At 43.0% G+C, this 21,788-nt stretch overlaps 1 protein-coding gene and 1 long non-coding RNA gene across 2 annotated transcripts; one reads left to right on the top strand and one right to left on the bottom strand.

Moving 5' to 3' along the window:
* Positions 1-446: 446 nt before the first annotated feature.
* LOC128798499 (uncharacterized) lies at positions 447-10,968 on the bottom strand. The gene is made up of 3 exons (XR_008434439.1): positions 10,786-10,968; positions 9,654-9,813; positions 447-3,553 (listed from the first exon to the last, which is right to left on the bottom strand). It is a non-coding gene; the product is annotated as an uncharacterized LOC128798499 (long non-coding RNA).
* Positions 10,969-11,362: 394 nt separating this feature from the next.
* On the top strand, positions 11,363-21,052 carry SET (SET nuclear proto-oncogene). Its single transcript, XM_053962364.1, has 8 exons — positions 11,363-11,700; positions 12,869-12,926; positions 13,885-14,027; positions 14,624-14,727; positions 14,905-15,018; positions 16,297-16,467; positions 16,569-16,715; positions 17,606-21,052. Exons 1-8 carry the CDS (start codon positions 11,364-11,366, stop codon positions 17,627-17,629), a joined length of 1,098 nt encoding a protein of 365 aa, XP_053818339.1. The 5' UTR covers position 11,363; the 3' UTR covers positions 17,630-21,052.
* Positions 21,053-21,788: the final 736 nt, after the last annotated feature.

Genomic DNA, 21,788 nt, shown 5'->3' with positions numbered 1-21,788 from the left:
CCCAGGGAATGGGCCCGACTCAGTGCACACTTAGTGCCCGGGCTGTGCTCTGGCTCTTTGTTTTGCTCGCTACATCGTTGGTTTTGATGGGGGAATGAGGGTAATCCGTGCCGAGGGTGAGTTACTGTGCGGCCGGGCTGGCTGCACGCCCGCGGGGCAGCTCTCCGGGAGCCACCCGCTACCATCCGGTACCTAGGAAACAGCCCCTGCACCTGGATAATCTGTGCTGTTCCTGTCCACAGGGACAGTGACTGGTGGTGTAGCTTCTTTAAGTGATTATTCCTAACAGGTATGACTCTGCTTGGAGATTTTTTCTAACTAACTCATTGGAACAACTTGATGATGAATGCACAGGCTAAATTTAGTGCTGGCATAAGCAGGCACAGATGCACCAACTTCAGTGGAGTTATTCCGGCTGTTGCTGGGAAGGAGTCTGGCCTGTGTGCTGGAATCAAGATTGGAGGATACAGAGTAGGAGCTCAGCAGAACGATCGTAGTGCTTTCACCTCTTGAGCACATGTGAGTCCATTTATATCACAGCTGAGTGCAATGTTCTTCTGAGGAATTTAAAGTACTACACAATTAACAGTGAAGTAAGAGTCCCTAAAACGAATGGTAAAGAACTCTTATAGCCATTTTACAGACAGTGAAACTGGAGCAGAAAGAGGTTCCGTGGACCGCCTTCAAAACCAAAAAGTCTCAATGGAACTGAATCCTCTAGAATTTCAAATCCTGGCTGGAGTTGGCCATCATGATACCCCATAGAAGAGACAAGAACATAAAAGCATAAACACTCTTGGGCTGGACTGATGACCCTTTTAGCCCTGTCATCTCTCTCTGATCAGCACAGGAGTTAATCTGAATTTCCGAAGTTCAAGTTTGGCATCTCCAGCAGCAGCTGGTTCATGTGGAAGCGTGAGCAATGGCAGTCGGAGACTGTCTGGATGTAACTGAGCACTTTCCCAGCCCAATTCTCCTGCAGGCAGCTCCTCACTTTGGGTCACTGCATGGGGCAGCTTTTCATGTGTTGAAAAACTGATACTAAATATTTGAACCCAACAGCAGAGTAGTTTTCTTAAGAGGGTCTTAATATTTAAAATTTATCCTCTCTAAATAGATAATCTTCAGTCATCAATAAATTATCTTTAATTGATATGATTAGAACTGCCAAGGCATATTATTCTTTATTAGAGGAGTAAATATTATGAGTGTGAATTAATATACAGACTGCATCATCATAAAAATGCTAAGCACAAACTGCAATTTAAAAACTTTAAATTAAACTTGTCAGGGGGGACTTAAGGGGAAAGCTTTGTGGGTTTTTCAGATGGCAAAGAGATAAGAAAACTGGAATTTAGGTATGTGAAAGAGACCGAAATAAATCAATTTTTTTTTAGCCAGTAGTATGCAAAGTTACTGCAAATGTAGAACATGTTTCCTGTATCGTGGTGCATGTCTGGGCTTTTTCTTCCCTGAGGATGAGAAAGGAGCAAGCAGCTCCAGACACGGACTGTTCTAAGTAACTGCACTTTGATCCTTTATTCCACTTTCTCTGATTTGCTGGGGTTTCGGTATATAAAAGGTATTTCAAGTAATCTTATGTTGCTTTTTTTTTTCCTGACCTGGCAGAATCAGATATATGGATGTTTTTGTCCTCACATCATCAGAAATAAGGCAAAATCGGGGATGAGTGGGGGAGGGCTGTTACTTGCCTGAGGCTACCCAGTCTCTTTTAAGTGGCTGCTTTTACGGGGCTGATCTGTGCTTTTTTCCTTCCAGTTTCAGGAGACACAGTGTAGGAAGTTTTCACTTTTACATAATGGAGCAAATCAGCATGAGAAAACAAGAGAAGGTTGAGGTAAAGAGAGAACAAAAACAAAAGTGAGGGGGAAAACGGCAGAAAAAAGCTGCACGCTAGCGTGTGATCGCTGTGACCTGAGCAAAAGAAATACTCGGAGCTGCATCTCAGTAAAAATTCCCCCACTAGTGGGTGCAGTCGCTGCCCTCGATTTGTGCTAAATGCAACTATTCAGTTCTGTTGAGGCTCCAGAGGCGAAACAGGAGATTGTACCCGAAAACGGAGAGTCGTAACTGAGCCTTCTCCTTTTACACCTTCCCCTTCATTCCTTCCACCCCAAACAGATGCATGTAAAGACGAATAAAACAACAAGCACAGATCAATCCGGCCATGAGAGAGTTCTTGGACTTAGTCTGGCAGGGAGTGGCTTGACAGGGGATCGAAGGTATTGCCTTTGGCGTTTGATGACTGTTCAGAGGAACAAAACCTCATACATATTCTCGTTTATTCATAGCAAACCACAGCCAACAAACAAAACTCTTCAACCTACAGCAAAGGTTTGTTTCAAAGAATTGTCACTCCAGAACCTACTTGTTTCTTCAGCTTCTATAACCAGCAAGACCTAATGCTGTTCCCTGATAGTTCCTGTCCTACCTGTGCACTGCTGAACAGCCCGAGGGGACAGATGTGGTCTGCCTGAGGCCTGGGAACTGAACTATTGCCTTTGCATTAACCAAAGAATGTAACCTGGAGTTTGAAGTGGCTTTATGCTGACGTTTTGTGTTTGTTAGTTGACTATGGACAATATCTGATCAGTTATTCCCATGTTTCTTTTTTGTTAGAAATTCATGATTTTAAAATTCACCAAACCTTAAGGGAAGTGAGGTTCCCACAGCTGTCAGTGTTGAACCCATGTCCATGTACCCCACCAGGTGCTCAGTAGCCTGATGAGGGTTCAGGTCCTTGTGTGGACTCTGTATGTTACCTCAAGCTGTGTGAATCCCCCAGCTATTTCTTTTCCAGTGCCATTTGTAACAGGCTCATGTATTTTCTCTAATTTGTGACCTCCTTTTCCCTGTCCCCCCTCCCAAATGTCCCTGCAAATGCTGTGCCCTTTTTGCTTTGAAAATCTATTTTTCCTTCTTAGCAGAAAACATCAGCTTGCTTCTGAAGTCCTGTTTTACCAAAAGACATGACACATTATCAAAAGAATCCATCTCCTTTAAAATCATGACCTATTGTGCTTTGCAGAATTAGTTTGGGGGTTCCTTATAAATATGGGTGTGATTTCTTGCCCTGTACAGGTATTGTTTATCCCCTATTCATTCCTTCATGATTAATAATAAGACAAAGATTTTTAGTCAAGTGTAACCAGACCAGGAAGGAGCAGGGGGGAAGCTCTGTGGCAGGTGGCAGCAAGTTACCGCCACAGGGGCACAAAGGCACTGCTGGCAGGGTTGGAGGGGAAGCAGAGCTGGCACAGGGCCGAGTGCCATGGATTGTCCAAAGAGGCATCTGTGAAAGGCTCCTGAATCCTGGCTGCCATGGTGCTCTGAACTCGGTGGCAGCTGGGAGTCTCTGCCTTGGGCAGGGGATTGCTGCTGTCAACAAGGTGACTGGCAGTGTCTCTCTCCTTTTGGTCTCAGCAGCCTCTAGTTCCTGCTGAGTTCGTAGCAGCATGTCCAGCATCTCATCTCAGAAATAAAGGTACAATCTGCTGTGCCACTCCTCAAAGGTACCTGACCCTTTGCAGTGCTGACAGCATGAAAGAAAGCAGAGATCCCTTAAATTAATCCCATATTTAGTAACCATGCATGACTAAAAATTAGTTATCTGTTCTGTACATCACTTCATTAACTCATATTGCATCTGTAATATCTCAGTTGTTGGAATTTTAACTGCTATGTTTAAAGTCAGTGGCTATATTAGAAAGTAATGTGGACAGATATTAATCCTCTAAACAGAACTGTCTCTCCTTGGCAAAAGTGTGGTTTCAAAACAGGACATTCAGAAGTAAGTTGTCACATTCCACTTGGTACCATCAGATTTGTGCTTGTGTAAAGCAAGCAAGCAGAATTTGCATGATAGTTCTGGGTTGCTCTTCAGAAATCTCTGTATTTATTTAATTTCAAGCATGCCACTTTCATTTCTGAGACATTATATCTATGAACACTGAATGTTCAGTAAATACATCTTAGTTTTACTGGGGTATGGATATGTAATTTAAGAGTGGAGAACAAAATAATGTTTCTACCATGTTAGCTAATGCAGCAAGAAAGACAGATTTGCAAGGACTCCTTTTACTGATATAAATTTTACCTCCATTTAGCAAATTTGCATATTGCCAGATTAGCTAGACCAGCAAAAGCACTTACTGTGAAAGCCACTTCTTAAATAGCAAAAAATACTTCATTTGATTTTTTTTATCCCAAGTATAACAGAGATTACAAAGAACCCTGGAATGTATTACACAAGCACAGAGAGATAACTTTACAAACTTATGCACTGCAGAAAGATTATCACCTTCTCAAAAGCACATGGAAGATGAAGGGAAGCAGGGTATCTTGTATAGACAAATTGGATATGTCAGTACAAGTGTTTTAACTGCTCGCAGAAAATGCCAAGTGATTTGTAATGATCACTTTCTTTTTATCATCTCCCTTTATCTTGTAGCAGAGTGACAGTCTGGTACTGAGAAATAACAGAATGAACCACCCATACAGCCTGTTTCTGTAACTTCTTTCTTCAGTATATATGTAGGGTTCCCAACATAAGTACTGATCCCAGTCCAGCTTGGAAAAAAAAAAAAAAAAAAAAAAAAAAAGGGGGAAAACATGACAAAACAGGGCTTAAGCAGCATGAATGTGGCTCTCTCTGGAGAAATGTAAAAGACAATTGCACCAATTACATGCTGGTTTTGGAACTCCATGTAGCTTAAGCCTATTGAAATATATATTTGTGAGCGGGAGTGGAGGGGAAGGAAGATGCCCTGGAATGAAGCCTGGAGCTGGAATGCTGTTGTAAAGGCAGCAGTAGGAGGGAGAGCTATAAACTGGCTGCAATCCTCAAATTTAAAAAAAGGTCATTAAAAAAAAAAGGAAACATTTAAATGCCAAATTATGTGATATCTTTCATTCCTGTTTTTTCTTTTGTCCTTAGTTTTCCATTTAATTGACCGAAACATTTCCTATTTATGCCACCAACTGTGTAAACTGGGCTGACTAAAGGCATTTTTATTTTTCTCTACTCTAGCCTGACAAACTGCTTATGCAACAGCTTACACCTTTAATAACACCAATAAAACTGCATCAGAACTTTAAAAAAAACCCCAGATTTCTTAGCATCAAGGCCTGAGAGAAGTTGCTGCAGTGCTGGCATGTGACAGGAGGCAATTTATAAGGAATTAACTCTGACAGTCACTTTATACTGCTGATTTTCAAAGATCTAGGCACTAAAGATGTGTTAATGAGGGTACTGAGGCTTCATAATTAATTATATTAGCATCTCTTTGTTACTCTCTACAACGGTAGTGGCTGGTTGACATTTCAATAGGAGTCTGGTGGTATTCTTTGTGATTATTATCCAGGAGTACAGTTTTACCTTAGCTCCCAGAGGGAAACGTTGCATGTAAATGCCGCTGTGAATTGCAGGGGCTTTTGGAGCTCAGTAAAAGCTCTTGAAGGAGACCCCGCTGGAAACTGAATGGATGTCAGTAAAATTTCTCCAGTCTGGAATCTCTCTTCAGATATGGACTCTCCTCCCCCTTCCTTTCCCTCCCCCCTTCCTTGCAGTGAGCTGGTCCTTCTCACAAGACTTAAGAACAGCAACATCCAGCCCTTGCTGAATGTCGAGTTCCAGACCCCTAAAGGAAGGGATACTGACCTGAACAAAGCAGTGAACAAAGTAAACCTGAAAATAGGGAATATTTTCACAGGCTTGAATTTTCAGTGCAATAAAACCAGAGCTGCCAGAAGGAGTCCCAGAAGTGGTGAGTCAGATAATAGATGTACGGCTGTGGTGGGAGGGAAATGGTCTCTACTTTGTTTTATACCACCCCACCCCCCACTTTACAAAGGCAGATGAAATTATTTTCCAGTCATACCACTGCAAAAACAAACATGGAGTTTAAAGGTTATTTCCTTTGTGTGTTTCTGAGAGACATTAGTTTTGACTCCAAAGGGGAAAGGAAGATGTTTTGTCAATGACCTCAATTTTTACTCTGAAAGTTTTTACAGTATCACCTGAGATGGCAGACCTGCTCTTTTGTTTACTGATATATTCCACTTGTTTGTGTTAATTTAAAAAAACGTACAAAACCAAATTGCTGTTTTTTCACACCAGTGGCAGTTAGAACCTTATCATGGTTGGGCTCAGTTAAGGACACAGTTTGACAAACACCTCTGCTAAGTGAAACTTGTGCAATGTGTTCCTCACTCTTTCATTCCTGTCTTCATGGGACTCTCTTACTTGTAACATTGTTCCTGCATCTGCACCAGGGAACCAGATCAGAGTACTAGTCTGAGTTTAAAAAAAAAAAAAGGGGTTGTGGGTACTATTTCTAATTGAAATCAGATTCAGATTCAATTTAACACACACAAAAAGAAAATCACTGGCACAATGCAGGAACAATGTAAAGGGGAAGAGGGGAGGAATGTGTGGTGGCGAATGCATAAGTAGGAACTTCTACCAAAAAATAGTTTGTCAAACCATGTCCTGAAAGACTTTACATTCTTCCAAGCCAGAACCACTCTTTGCTGTGTGTGCAGGTAGAACCTCACGCGCAGGGATTATAGTTGCAGGACTCTCAGAGCTATTGTAATACCAAAAAATAGTAACTGTTCCTACAGACTGACACAATTAACCAAATTCCACTCACAGATCATAGTTGGCAACTCGTGCAGCATTTTATGTAGCTGAAGTTGGAGACCAGTTCTATTCCTGAGTTCCATCTCCAGCTCTAATGAGCAGTAACTCTGAATAATTCTGGCATTCAGTTCACCTACCAGTAAAAGAATTACTTTCCTCACAGAGCTTTTTACATTTAACCAGATTTTTAAAAATGAGCTTTGACATTCTCAGATGAAAAGAATAATGTGCACAATGTATTATTATAGCAAAAACTGTATATGACAGATTCCTACATGTTTTCCTGTCTTTTGTTTCACTTTCCTGTCACCATACTCCTACACGGGACTCAATACACACTGTAAATGTTTGAGGAACGTCAACTTCAAACTAATGAATTGGAATTAATGTACTTGTTCTTTGCTGAGCAATGTTGTGTGTGTTTATTTTTATCTGATACTTTTTGGATAGAGACAGAGGTTACTCCCCCTGAGAGTTCAAATATCAATAGTGCTCTACATAACAAGGGAAGTTTTTAATGATTCCCACAAAAACCACTGCCACTTCATAACAAGACAATGGATGAAATACTCTGAGTGTAAAATTTTTGCCTCTAGTGCTATTCCCAAGGGACCAAATCTAGAAGTGATAGTCAACTTTGCCTAGGATTCAGCAAGAGTTTTCCTCCTGTAGAACAGAGGAAATGATAAATAAGAGTTTTAATAATTGGCCAGAGTTAAAATCCTGGAAAGCAAACATTTATAAAGTGACTCTGCAGAAATATTGTCTCCCTTTTAATTTCCCCATGAGTGGAGAAGCTGGAGAGGATGCTCTGTATATCTCCTTGCAGAAGCACAAGGTACAGTTTTATCTCAACCTCAACATGACTGAAAAGCTTATGCCTCATGTTCAGAAATGTCTAAGGTTTTGTTGACTTTCAATTTAATATTTTAAAGAGTATTTTGACTGCCTCTTTGCCTCTAGTATCTGGGAACAAGCACAGGTGTTATGTAACTATACATCTCTTCATGGATTACAAGCAGGTGCTCTGGTAAGTTAGAGATGTTGGTGTAGAAAAAAATAAAAGTCAGGTTTAGCAACGATGTCTAACGGATGTGTCATAAAAAATAAAAACTAATACAAATAGGATCACTGTACTTATTCAGTGACATATTGTTAGTCACTGCCTGTTGTCTGTGTTACTGAACTGCTGTCCTGCCTCAAGGCAATTATCAGTCCCGAAATATTTTCATCCAAAGGTTTAAACTGCAACAACTGTGAGGACATGTGGAAGATTCTTCTGTCATTATCTCACCCTTCAGTTCTTACATGAATACTTGACTGGGAAGGTCTGTGACGGGTGGAGATGAATAAACAGTTGGAGCTGGTATTTGACTGGTTAATGTGTGTGCCAAACTGTGTGTGTAGTGCCGGGGAGGCTCAGCACTTCCTGGGGGCTGTCAGACTGATCACACACAGCAAACCAGCCCTGTGTCTCTGCCTGTGGCTCCCAGCAAGCCCTGATGTGCCAGTCAGCCTTTGCTATCAAGTACAAGCTTGTGTGTTCTTGAAATGTGCCTCCAACTCACACGTGTACTCAGTGAAAGCTTTCATAAACTCTGAAAACTTGTCTTGCACTCCAAGGGTGAATCTTAATACAGAGCCCAGGCCTGCAAGTTCTCTGTGGAAAACTGGGCTCCCAGCATAGTTGTACAGTTCTTAAGCAGTTGTTTGCATTTCAGCGATGATAAAATGATCCTTGTTTTGTATTTCTCTACAATAATTCCCAGTTCTTTGGGATGGAAGGCTGTGAAACCAGGAGTTGCTATTAATTACATTGGCTTACTTGCATGATGGTATATATGACCATTTTGCCTTGCAGAAATACTTAAGGGGAGATGTACTCTTCCTTTTTTCACACATCACTGCATTATATTATATTATATTATATTATATTATATTATATTATATTATATTATATTGGAGAAAATTTTAGCACATTTTCTGATTTCATTTGCCAAATTGGGGGTTCAAATTTAAAATTTACAGCTGATTTGACAGTCCAGAAAGTAAGCATGATTATCCATTATGTCTCTCAACTGTAGTAACATATCTAGTCAAGGAAAGAAACACTGGAGATCTGAACTTTAAGGAGCAAATACGAAATTTCCTTTAGAAAGAAAGGAAATTGAGTCTGTTTAGTCAATTCTTGAGGAAAATGTGTAGTTATAACTGTACATTTAAACCCTCAACAGTTATTCAAGGACTAAAACTGCCTTAGAGGTTAGCTACAGGTCATGAAAACATTAGAAAGATTTGAAGGGAGGTAACTGAATATTTATCAATAAACCCTCTATATTTTTGGGGATTCTTTTGTTACTGTTTTGGGGATATTAAACAAATATTCTTTTAATATTTACATGTATTTATATTCTTTGAAATATTTATATATAATCAATATACCCTTTTTTTGTTGATAATAGCTAGTTTTAGGGTAAAACAGATCTTGGAAATGTTTTTTTTTAACAGTACAGCAGTTAAAATTCATGATTACTTGGTTTTAAATACATCAGAGTATCACCATAACCGTGTATTTCAGGAATACCTGGTAATTTATAGACTAAACAAGGAGTTCTAGTAGGGAACTGACAGGTGTCACTTGTTCCTGCTTGGAATTAGCTTTCAAATTTGCCACCTGTTTATTTCAAATTATAGATCTTCAAAGATTAATCTAGAGAAAGACAATATAGTAAATTAAAGGTGAGAAAAGAGCAGATATAACTTCATTGTCAAGAGACACAAACGAAACAGAAGGAAGAAAACCAAGCTGCACACATGAATTTATCTCGTCTGAATTGGAAGATATCCATATTAATCAATCTTGGGAGATGCAGACAGAATAAGGAAAGAGTCATCTTGCTGTGATGGGCTTCAGGAAGGCCTTGACACATCCCCCCCTTGGGGAGGATTTCAAAATCTTGCATTTATAAAGTTGTGATGTTTTGCTTACCTTTTATGCCCAGCGGTTACAATTGCTGTATGTGAGGAGTAAGGGATGGCAGCTCCTCTCTCCTGCTGTTTGCACGGGGAAGCACAACACAAACCCTGCACATGCCGCAGCCCTTGTGGGTGGCAGTGGAAACGAGAACATAGCTGGTGGGAAGTGACAGCTGGGAATACAAAAGAAAAAACAATGGGGATTTGGAAGCAACAGGTGGGAGCAGGATTCAGAAAAGCATAGTCAGGGCTTCTGAGGAGGCAGGAACTAATCCAGGCCTCATTGAGTAGGTCCAATAGAAGAACAACTTGAAGAGGCAAAACAGGAAACAAGCAGGAAGACTATGCTAATGTTGTATGACTGGGGAAGCAAATACAGACAGCAAATTCCTACTTCATCAGAACTGTACTTAACCCGAACTGTGTCCTAACACTCATCTGTGAATGATATGCTGCTGCTTTTGATAGAAAATAGTGACTCGGCTATTCCTTTAAAAGCAAACACGGGTGAGCTGTAGCTGTGGAGCTGCACTGAGCTCTTCCATGACAGGTGGACAGGAAAGGGACAAAAAGGGTTATTTAAAGTCTGCCTGCTCTTGGTGCAGTGGCAGGTGTGCTGGCAGGCAGCTCTGTGACCTTCTGGAGTCGAGCTCCCCAGTAACTGAGCTGGATGTGACTGACTGACAGGGCTCTGTGTTCTCAACACAGAATGTCCCAAGTTATTTATATGGGTTTGGGTTTGTTTCGTCTCAAGGAGGCGCGGGGGCACCTCATTGCTCTCCACAACCACCTGAAAGGAGGGGTGGTCTCTTCTGCCTTGCCTGCAGTGAGAGGCCTTAAGCTGAGATGGGAGATATTTGAGAGAGATTTTTCCTTGCTAGGGTGGCCATGCTTTGGAATAGGTGGAGTCACCATCCCTGGAGGTGTTCAAGAGGTGTCTGTATCTGGTTCTGGGTGATGTGCTTTAATGGTTTGGGCCTTACAGTGGTCATACTGGGTGAACATTGGACATGATGTTCTTAAAGGTCTGTTCCAACCTTGGTGATTCCATGATTGCTTTGTGCCATGTCCCAGGTAAGGCAGGCAGCACAGGGAGACCTGGGTGCACATCCCCAGAGCGTGGCAGGCTGAAAGCGCGACCTCACCCCCGGCAGGGAAGCACTGAGCCTAGAACCATGGGAACACCTCACGCAGCGGGACCGCAGCCTTCTGAGCACTGTCTGGAGCTCGGAGGTCCCGAAATCCATTCCTGTCCCTCGATGTCCCCCGGTCGGGGGACGGGACGGGCCCCATCGCGGCCACACCAAGGGGTCGGTGCCTCCGCGGGCCGTGAGGGGACGGGACGGGACGGGACTCAGGGGGCCTCGCGCGCGCCGGCGTAGCGAGGGCGCGCGGGCACGTGCAGCGCGCGCATGCGCGGCCCCTTCCCCTACACACCCCGCGCGCGCCCCCGCCCTCCCGCGCGCCCCGTCCTCTGTGTCTCCGCGCCGCGGCCACGCCCCCCCAGCGCTTCCCGACCAATGAGCGCCCGGCTTGGGGCGGTCGGGGGGCGCGGTCTCTCCACGGCTGCGCACGCGGGACCTCCCCGGCGTGTGTGTGTGTGCGGGGTGCAGTGCGCCTGCGCATCGCACCGCCCGCGGCACAGCGCGCCCGGGGCGGGGGGCTCGGTGCGCACGCGCGGTGCGGCCGCCGTGGCCCGGCCGGGCGGGGGGGGGGGCCGCGCATGCGCGCCGCGTGCCCGCCCCTCGCCAGCAGCAGAGGAGGAGGTGGCGGTGGCGGCTCTGGGCGAGGGAGCGAGAGGCGCCGTTGCCGCCCCGGTATCCGGCAGGACCGCGCGGAGGAGGCGGGAGCGCCCCGGCGGCGGAGGGACCTGAGTGGCGGCAGCAGCAGCAGCAGCAGGAGGAGTCAGTGCCCGGCCCCCCCCCCCCCCGCAGCCCCGTTGCAGCCCCCCCCTCCCTCCCGCCCTCCGCGCTCCGCAGCCACCAACATGTCGGCGCCGGCGGCCAAAGTCAGTAAGAAGGAGCTGAACTCCAACCACGATGGGGCCGACGAGACCTCAGGTGAGGCCGCGCCGGGGGCGGGACGGGAATGGCGGCAGCCGGCGCGGCCTCCGCCTCGCGCCGACCGCCATTTTCCCCCGCCGCACGGGCCGCGGCCGCGCCGGGGGCGGGCGGAGCGCGGGCCCGGCCGGGCGGATGTGCAGGCCCGGCGGCGGCGGGAGGAGGCCATGTTAGCGCCCTTTTGTCTGCGCTGCCGGCCCGGCTTCCCTCCCCGCGGGGCCGGGCGGGGGGCGCTGCGGCTCGGCGGAGCAGCGGGACCCCCCCGCCGCCCCTCCCGGAGCAGCATCCGCGGAGCCTCATTGTGCTCCGCCGCCGCCGCCATGATGCGCCGCCGCCTCCCGCGCCGGCCGCGGCCGCGTGGTGCTGCCGGGGCCGCGCGGGGATGGAGCGGCGGAGACACGCGGTGCTGGGGCCGCCCGCGCCGGCCCCACGTGCGATCTCGGCTTTTAAAGGTCGGGGTTGTCCCCGGCCGCAGCGCCTTCCCCACGTGCGTCCCCCGCGCCGGGAGAAGGCAGAGCTGTCCCCCAGCGCGGGCCGGGCCGTGCGGGACGCGCACCGGGCGCTGCTCCTCCGCTCCAGCCGCTTCCCGCTGCCGCTCATTCATCTCCCGCGCGGTGGGTAAACAGCGCTCCGTAACCCAGGCCTCGGCCAAACTCGGTCCGGGGGAAGTGCCCATTAGAAAATACCTGCCAAACGGCGGCTTTCGCGTCTCTTTCATTTGTAACTGCCTTTTTGAACGTCCTTTTCGGTTTTTGGAAGGTGGCATGTGCCCAGATAGGCTATTTCTATTGATATTCCAGCGCTCTGTAAATTACTTTACGTTTTTTCAAATGTGTTGGTCGTAGCAAACGTGGCTTACAACTTTTTTAATTAAAATATTATTCGCTTATAATTTAAGTTGGCTTGTAAAACATTGTAGCGGGATGTGAGCTGTGGTTTCTAAGGGTGAACTCACTTTAAGGACTGTTTTATCAAACTTTGCTGCACTTCATCTGCCACACACCCTGTAAAGCTGGTGCTTTGAGGCCTTGTAACTCTTGTGACATTTAATAGAAATACCTGAGAACTTCTACAGTAGATCACTAGAGAATTTCTCAAAGAGAAACCCCAGGTGATTTGTCAGGCTTGTGAATGAAGGGATATTGACACGTTTTCATCTGTTTTTCAGAAAAAGAGCAACAGGAAGCAATTGAACACATTGATGAAGTACAGAATGAAATAGACAGGTAAACATTATCTAACTTAAAATGTTGTAGCAGAAATTGAAATGTAGCTGACAAAAGTGAAAGTGTTTAGTAAACCCAGCGCTCAGTAGTCTTTGAACTCGCCAAGATATACCTGTGTTCTGACTTGATTAGAGACATTAAAATAACAAAGAAGTGTCCTGGTTTCTTGCTTAATTGTGTATAATTAAAGAGGTAGAACTTGAGTTTAAATTTTTTAATTAATTGTGGTATTTTTGATAATAGAAGTGTATTTCACACTGGCTTCTCAAGTTAATGTGTAAGCTATTTGGTTAAAGTATTTCCCTGTTAGCAAGCAGAACCTAACACTTAGTTGAAAAGTCAGCTTTTATTATACATTTTTATTATAATATTCATGTGCTTGTGCAATAATGCACAGAAAATGTCTCTGGGATGTTAATTTTGTATGCCAAAGCTCTTGGGGCTGTGGGTTCTGTGTCAGTCCCTGCCTGCATGTTCTCTCCATGCCAGTGTCCTACAAGGACTGCAGGTGGCTGTTGGGGCTGTGAGTGTGTGAAGCTGTTGCAGTATGAGGGCTTTGCCTTTTTACAACACCAGTTCAATTTTAAGTCTTCAGATTTTACTTGCACAGGGTGCAGAATTTCTTTGCTGTAGCTTCCTTGCCTGCCCAAAATTATAGAGGGCAGGTGATAGGGCTGTGTTAGCCTTCTGCAGGTTTTATGCAGGCAAAATGTTGAAGAGATAAAACACTGCTTTGTGTTTAGAAGGTTCTGTTCAGACCAGTGAGATTGCTTCTGTAAGAGTGTTTTTTTTACAGTTACAGCTCTGAGCTTCTGGGGTTTTTGGGACACTTCATCTGCAGAATATGGCAGACTGGTCTTATCAAACCCTTTCAACTCTTAGTTAACTGCTCTGATGTGTCCTTAAATCCCTCCATGTGGTTCTCTCCATGTGGTTAACGTGCCTCTTTCTATTACAGACTGAATGAACAAGCCAGTGAGGAAATTTTGAAAGTAGAACAGAAATACAACAAACTCCGCCAACCATTCTTCCAGAAGAGGTCAGAATTGATCGCCAAAATCCCGAATTTCTGGGTAACAACATTTGTCAACCACCCACAAGGTACATTCTTAATAGCCCTCTTTTTTTTCCCCCTGTAAATTCAATGTTTGCTTGCTTGTTATGTGTCTTAAAGCTCTGAGGGTCTTGTGGAGTTGTTATAGGCATACAACACTTCCTTTCTGTCCTAGATTTAATTTTTAAGCTTCTTCTTTCTTGCACTTGTTGGCCAAAGGAACATCTTGTTTACTAAAATATTTCAATCCTAAAATTTCTTTCTGCATTTTAAATTGCAAGTTTTCCACTTTATACCGTTCATTGGGAACTTAAAGCAAAACAAACAAACAAAATTGTTCTAAATTGTTTGGGTGTTTTTTACTTGGATGTGAGCTCCTTGGGACTCCTGACAATACACTTTCTACAAAACAAGTTCGTAGACTGCTTTAGATTGGGCAAAACTGCATGCATGAAAATCTGTTTGAGAGGGAAGGGTGGGTATGTGTGGGTAGGCTGTTGGCTGGTAACTTGAAAAGAAAGAGCCATGAGAAGTTGGCTTGGACAGATGTGTTGCTTTTTAGATCTTCCTGGCTACCAGTTTCCTGTGTTTTGCCTGCCTGTTTCATGGCTTTGTTAATGTGGGGTTCCTCCTTCTCTCTCAGTATCTGCACTGCTGGGAGAAGAAGATGAGGAAGCACTGCATTACTTGACCAGAGTTGAGGTGACAGAATTTGAAGACATCAAATCAGGTTACAGAATAGATTTTGTAAGTACTTTAAATGGTTCATTCACTTGTGATTTTGCTGTTGTTTTTTTAATGTAATTGCATGTTGGGTTCTAGTTTATGACTTAAATCTCTGCAGTTACCTATTTAGTGCCAGGTTTGACTTGGTATGTGTGTTTCCATTCCTTGGGTTCTAACTCTTTTCTTTCCACTCTCCAGTATTTTGATGAGAATCCCTACTTTGAAAATAAAGTTCTCTCCAAAGAGTTTCACCTCAATGAAAGTGGAGACCCATCTTCAAAATCGACTGAGATCAAATGGAAATCTGGAAAGGTATGTATTGCATCTGGGAGAGCACAAGTAAAAACATTACCAAGTGCATTAGTTTGTCTCTTCCTTGGCCAGGATCTAGACTGTGTTGTGTTGTTTAGTTAAAATAACTGTTAAATGAAGAATTCCAAGGACAACAGGTTTAGGGGAATCAGATAGCAGCGTGTGATCTTATTTTATAGTTTCCTCTATTTCATTGACTTCATTCCCAGATGCCACATCTTTTGTAGAATTTGTAGCCATAATAATATGGGCGTACCTGTCACCCAGGCAGTCTTCAAGAATCATTAATTTACTGCAGTTTATTTCTGTAGAAGTTCTTCAGTGTTATCCTGAAGATTTTGAACTGAGTTTTTAGAAGTAGAGCTGAGGCTTGCAGTTAAATTGCCACTTGTTTTGTCACTCTCAGACCAAGGAGAAGATTTAATGTTTTTTGTATTGAGAACTAGAACTTTTCCTCTTGTACCAGAAATTGCATTCCTGTACAGGCCAGTCATGTGATCTTTACAATACACCACAAAATCAGTGTGAATTCTGCTTTGTTCTTCTTAAACAGTCTAAACCTATAAATGTTGTTATTCTGTCAGGAGAAAAAACCACTGGAAGTGTGGTGTAACCATATGGTCAAAGAAATAAATTATTTCATTTCAGACTTAACAAAAAGATTGTTGCAAACGTACTACACTTCTTTTCTAGGATAAGGTGATAAATACAGACCTTATCCTGTGGCCATGTGTTTCAGCAGTTTGTGTGGGGTTTTTTTTGCACTTACTGCAGAGTGGCCTGAAGACTTCAGAGTAGGAAATCTTAGCCAAAAAGGCCTAGGCAGGTCTTTATATCCAAATGATAAAAGAGCTTAGAGGTGTGGACTCTTTCTTAAATTGGGTGTATGTAGTAGTTGCTGCAATTACAACTACTCTGAGTGGCATTTAGTCATTGTGAGACCTTGTAAGTTCAGTGTGTCATTAAACAATTGTCATAATTGTGTTTCCCTGAGTTAGGGAAACGTAAATCAGATGTGATATTATGTGAATTTTCAGTGTTCCAGTGGAGGCCGTTGGAAGAACCAAGTGGGTTTACTGTTCTCTCCTGATCATGAGAAATGCAGTATCTTCTGTCAGTTGTTTGGGCTTGAGATGTGTTTTACAGACTTGCCCTTGAAGAGGGATGGGGAAAGTGACTCCTTACGGTTGTTTAGACAAGTACATTTTTAAATGGTGCTTATAGGAAAAAAACACCATAGAAAGATGACTTTAGGGAACTTCTTAACTTTCTTTTCAGGACCTGACAAAACGGTCAAGCCAGACACAGAACAAAGCCAGTAGGAAGAGGCAGCATGAAGAGCCAGAAAGCTTCTTCACCTGGTTCACTGACCACTCTGATGCAGGGGCTGATGAGCTAGGAGAAGTCATCAAGGATGACATCTGGCCAAATCCCCTACAGTACTACTTGGTAGGTAACAGTCCTGACTGAGCAGGGCATTTGCACCCACAACAGCTCTGTGAAAGAGTGGATTTGATCACTGTAGTTGATGTTGCAAATGTATCTTTAAGGTTCCTGATATGGATGATGAAGAAGGGGAGGGAGAGGAGGATGATGATGATGATGAAGAGGAGGAAGGATTAGAGGATATTGATGAAGAAGGAGATGAAGATGAGGGGGAGGAAGATGAAGATGATGATGAGGGAGAGGAAGGAGAGGTGAGTAATCTTGCCCTTCATGCCATTCGTGTGGAGTTTGAGAAGGATCTTATAAGAATACCAAGCCATTGTGGCAAAGGTGAACTGGTTCTTTTCTGCACCCCAAGGTGTGAGAACTGTGACTGCATTAACTTGAGTGGTTTCAGGTAGTAATAAGTATATTTGTGTATATGAGATACAGTGGAAGTACATATTTTCAGTAAATTTGTAAGGAAAGTGCTCTAGGAGAACTAGGATATTAATGTGACAAAATTCTTACTTCATTACTGAGTATTCTAGCAATGCTTCACATATAAATGGCTTTTGTTGATGCATCCAGTCATCCTTCCCACTTGTTGGTTTATTTCTACTTATGGCCAGCCCAGCTAACACTTTATGTTGGGTTCAGGAATTAGAAATCTGCTTTGGTCATAAGTGGGATTTCAGGTTCATCATCCAGGGTGTTGGGAAGTTAGTTTAGAATGTCTTTGTTTCTTGGAACTGGGCGTGGTGTGTCTGACTTCCAGCAGCACAAACCACGTGCCATGAGAGGAGGGCTCTGTTTTATAACCTAGAATTTGGCATGTGACATGTGAAGCATTTTGTTCTTCAAGAGTTTTAAATGAGAGGAAAATGACCCCTTCATTTTCCACATGTTAAACTCATGTCAGTGCTTGTAGGGATTCCAAGTCAGTTTCTCAAACCTCTGATGTGTTTTCCTTGGGAGACCCAGGTAGTGAGTGATTTCTGTGTCAGAAGCTGGGCATCCTGGGCAAGTGTTACCATCCTTTAGTGAGGGAAGAGATGATCATACAGCACCATGAGTAGCACTGTAAAAAGTTCTGGTCACTGCATTTGCTATCTGAAGTTTAGTGATTAGATTTATTTAATTCTTGCTTATCTTTCAACAGGAGGATGAAGGAGAAGATGACTAATTGAACACTGATGGATTCCAAACCCCCTTTTTACCTTTTTAATTTTTCTCCAGTCCCTGGGAGCAAGTTGCTGTCTTTTTTTTCTTGTGCTCAGTCGCCTTGTTCTCTTGAGGTCTCTTTTTCTCTCCTCTACACCATGGTTCACGATTTCTTTTGGGGAAATATCTTGAGCAGAATACAGTGGAAAAGAATCTACCAGTTTCTGTTTCAAGTTCATTTTTATCCCTTTCTGTCTCAAAACAAAAACTGTTTATGAATTCAACACACCATGTTCTGTGGGAAAAAAGAAAACCTTCTGCTCCCTTCACTCTGCTGGAAGCTGAAGAGTGCTAGGCCCCTGTGTAGTAGTGCATAGAATCTAGCTTTTTTCCTTCTTTCTCTGTATATTGGGCTCAGAGATTACACTGTGTCTCTATGTGAATATGGACAGTTAGCATTTACCAACATGTATCTGTCTACTTTCTCTTGTTTAAAAAAAAAGAAAAAACAACAAAAAAAAAATAAAAATAAAAATGGGGTTATAGAAGGTCAGCCGGGGTGGGTTTCAGAAGTTTGGGTGGGTTAAGTGGGCATTTTGACAACATGGCTTCTTCTCCTTTGGCATGTTTAATTGTGATGTTTAACAAACATCCTTGCAGTTTAAGATGACACTTTTAAAATAAAATCTTCTCCTAATGATGACTTTGAGCCCTGCCACTTGATGGAGAATCAGCAGAACCTGTAGGATCTTATTTGGAATTGACATTCTCTATTGTAATTTTGTTCTTGTTTATTTTTAAATTTTTTTTTGTTTTGGTTTTTTTTTTTGGTGGTTTTTTTTCCTTTTTTTCTTTCTGTTTTGTTTTGGTTTTTTTTTTTTTTTTTTTTTGTTTCACTGGAAAGGAAAGAAAGTTGCTCAGTTTTAAACGTTAAAGTGTACAAGTTGCTTTGTTACAATAAAACTAAATGTGTACACAAAGGGACTGGTTGGTCTTCACTGAAAGAAACAGCTTTTATATCCTATTTAGAACTTGCTGTAGTTTCTTGGCATTTTTGGGGGCATTTTGTCAGTATTTCTGTAGTGCAGTGCAGCCTTGTGGTTGTGTGGACTGAACCAGTTCATGTAGTTCCCACTATTTCAGTACCTCTGAAGTGTTTCCTGTGGTAGTTCCCACTGCACACTGACTCTTGAGTTCCCTGTAGGGTCATGTGCTGTGTGTGAAGACACAGGTATATATCCATGTTTTGCAAAAAGGAAAGTCACTTGATTTGTAGAATTTTTAGTAATTTGCAGTACTGTATCTCCAGTACATAAGTATGCATGAAAATACCATGCAAGCTCAGAATAAAGAGACTAAGGGGTGGTTTTAAAATATTTGGGTGGTTTTGTAAGTCTTTTCAGTTGAAAACGAATCTTAATTGCAACCTAATTTGGGGGCTATTTCAAAGAGCAAGATTCTTAGTAAAGTTCATGTATAAAAAGTTGCTACTTCACTGTTTTTTTTCCCTTGGTAGCAGCATGTATATGTGCTTTAGATACACTGTATTCTCATTTTAAGAGACTGCATTTGAGAAACTTGTAACAATTTCACATAAGGTGTTGGAACTGGTATTCCACAAAATGTAATGGAAGTTGTTTTAACATGCTTTGCTTTTGAAATATTTAAGAAAAAATGTTCTATCAGCTCATCTGAAATTCAAACAGCTCTTTGGATGTGTAGAAAAGACTGTCTTCTGGGAAGACTTGTTATATTCTCTGATTCCTTTTCCTCACAGAATTTGCTGTAGTCAAATTCAGCTTTTTTGATGCTTAAGAATACACTTGGCAGAACAAGATCAATGTCTGGTTGAGACGTGCACAAATAACATGTGTGAGGGAAAACATTCTGTAAGTGTGTGGTCCAGCTTGGATTCAATCCATTTATCAGAGACAATGCAACGTCCAGTCTCATGTGATCAATGCAAAAATAAGACAACCATGTACTTTATTCAATCTCAACAAAAGCTTCTGCCCTCATCCTGCTTTGCAGAGCCAAGTACAGCGTTGATCAGTAATGGTTTCTTACCATCTAGAGAGAGAAGGAACAAAACCCATGAAGTCCTATAAATTTTAGTGTTTTTTAATTTGATTCCTTTTTGTTGTAAGATTGAAAATAGCTTCCAGTTGTGGTAGAGGGTCAATGTGCTGTTTCTTGCCATGATGCCTCATTACTTAATTTTTATGTAGTCCTAATTGTAGTTCCTCAAGGAAAATAATCTTTTGCTAGTCTTTAATGCTTTAGGAAAAATATTGTGCCATTGTTGTTCCATCCCTGTTGGTTACTAGCAGAAAACTTATAAAAAGTGTTTTGAAAGTAATCAAAGCTTCAGGCTCTGTAAAGTCAAATACCAGAAACAAGAAATGAGAAGTCTGGATAATTAAATGCTACTTAAGAGGTTTTTTCTTGCGCATTCTTAAGGATTTTACAGGGTGCCAAAATACTCTTGCTACTGTACTGATAATACTGAATTTGCTGTGAAACTTGAGGGTTTACTCCTGGCAATGGCTAAAGAGTAAACTGACATGGTAAAAGAATAAACCATATTAGTCAAGTGTTATTTTAATTTTTTTTTCCTAGCATGGAAATGATTAGGGATTAACACATTTCTCTGCAATGCTCGAGAAATACTACAGCTGGCCATCATGTGCTCTGACTGTTCACTTAATGTCTAATTTGGCTGAATATATGTAATGGGTGCCCATTTTTTACTGGATTTATTTTATATGTGTATAAAGAGCTTTTAAAAAGACATCTACCTTGGATAATAATGGGAAATTAATTCTTATTAAATATCATTAATTCCCCACTGATTGTGCTCCTCACATACAGTTAATCTCACCATGTGAAATCTATCACAGGTGGTAAATGACTTCAGGTTTTTTGGGTTGAATTTCCAGGATTAGAACATAGAGTTGGCAGTAATTTAAAAAAGGTGAAGCTGCTGTGCTGGGGCTATATGGCCTATCTCAAAGGTTATTTTTAAGTTTAAAGTTTAATTGCTATAAAATGGAATCTTTTGTCTGTAATTTCTCGTGCCAAAGGAAACAAATACAGCTGAGTGTGTAAATACAGTCGGGAAGGTTTGGGGTTTTTAAAGAGATTATCTGTGTACTTATTCATACTTGTCAACATAATTTCTGTCCCTGTAAACAAGCATTATCTGAATCGATTTCTCAGTCATTTATGATATTCATTTGAATCTGTAAGCTCTTTGTACCACACTAAACCAGGTGCATAAGGATAGTTCTTTGTTTATTGGATACTGTTCCTGAATTTTGAAGCCATGTTGTTTTTTGGTTTGGTTTTTTGTTTTTTAAAGAGAATGAAATCAATGAAATAATTTCTCTGCTGTACCTTCAAGCTATCCTTCTGTTTGAAGGAATTAAAATACATTTAACTGTTACTTGATGCTACCATTTCTAAGAGTCTTTTTCAAAAGAATCAGTTTTTTAGTCCCAAACTCGGCACAGTCTTTCACGGGTGATGTGGACAGTGCTTGCTTTTCCTTTATGGAGAAGAGTGAGGGGAGGTCGCAAGACACTTGCTTCCTGTGGGAAACAGATCTATGCTTAATCTCCTTCCTCCCTCTCCTGGATTAAAATTTGAAACTTTTAAGACTTTTTCTCGATCATCACCTTTTCTGTGTGCTCTCTCGGGTATAACGGAGGCCAGGGGCTGCCGGGATGCACCTTTAGCCCCCGCCCTGCTCTGGGAACCCCTGAGGAGTCCGCACAGCTCCCGGGCCGCTGCCACTGCCCCTTGCCGGCTCCTGGGCAGGACCTGTGCCGGGATCATCCCCGGCACCAGGGGATGGTGCCCTGCGGGATCCTGGAAGGGCTGGAGGGGCACGTCGTGCTCCCAGGTGTGACACTTACCTTCCTGCGGGACAGGGGGCAGGAACTGCTGATCCCACGTACTGGGCCACTCTCTCTGCAGCATTTGCGGGACACAGCTGAACCATGCCCGGGAAAGGGGGCTGGGATGCTGGGATGCCACGGCCTCTGGGATCACCCAGGAGCTGAGAGCCAGCCCTTTCCCTCCAGCTCCCCAGCATCCCTGAACTACCCCCTGCCCTTCCTCAGGCTCCCCTGGAGGGTCTGAGGCCTGAAGGAAAGAGGGGGAAGCTGCTGTAGGAACCC

This window comes from Vidua chalybeata, chromosome 21 (assembly GCF_026979565.1).
Source record: "Vidua chalybeata isolate OUT-0048 chromosome 21, bVidCha1 merged haplotype, whole genome shotgun sequence".
NCBI classification, from domain to species: Eukaryota; Metazoa; Chordata; class Aves; order Passeriformes; family Viduidae; genus Vidua; species Vidua chalybeata.
The sequence above is the reverse complement of the archived record's forward strand: the minus strand, read 5'-3'. Positions and strand labels throughout refer to the sequence as shown.

What these genes read in the sequence shown, in the direction of transcription:
- SET (XM_053962364.1), top strand. Translation starts at nt 11,364, where the DNA reads ATGCGCGCCGCGTGCCCGCCCCTCGCCAGCAGCAGAGGAGGAGGTGGC. An exon ending in ATTTGTCAACCACCCACAAG is followed by an intron (nt 14,028 to 14,623) that starts GTACATTCTTAA and finishes CTTCTCTCTCAG; the next exon opens with TATCTGCACTGCTGGGAGAA. An exon ending in ATCCCCTACAGTACTACTTG is followed by an intron (nt 16,468 to 16,568) that starts GTAGGTAACAGT and finishes TGTATCTTTAAG; the next exon opens with GTTCCTGATATGGATGATGA.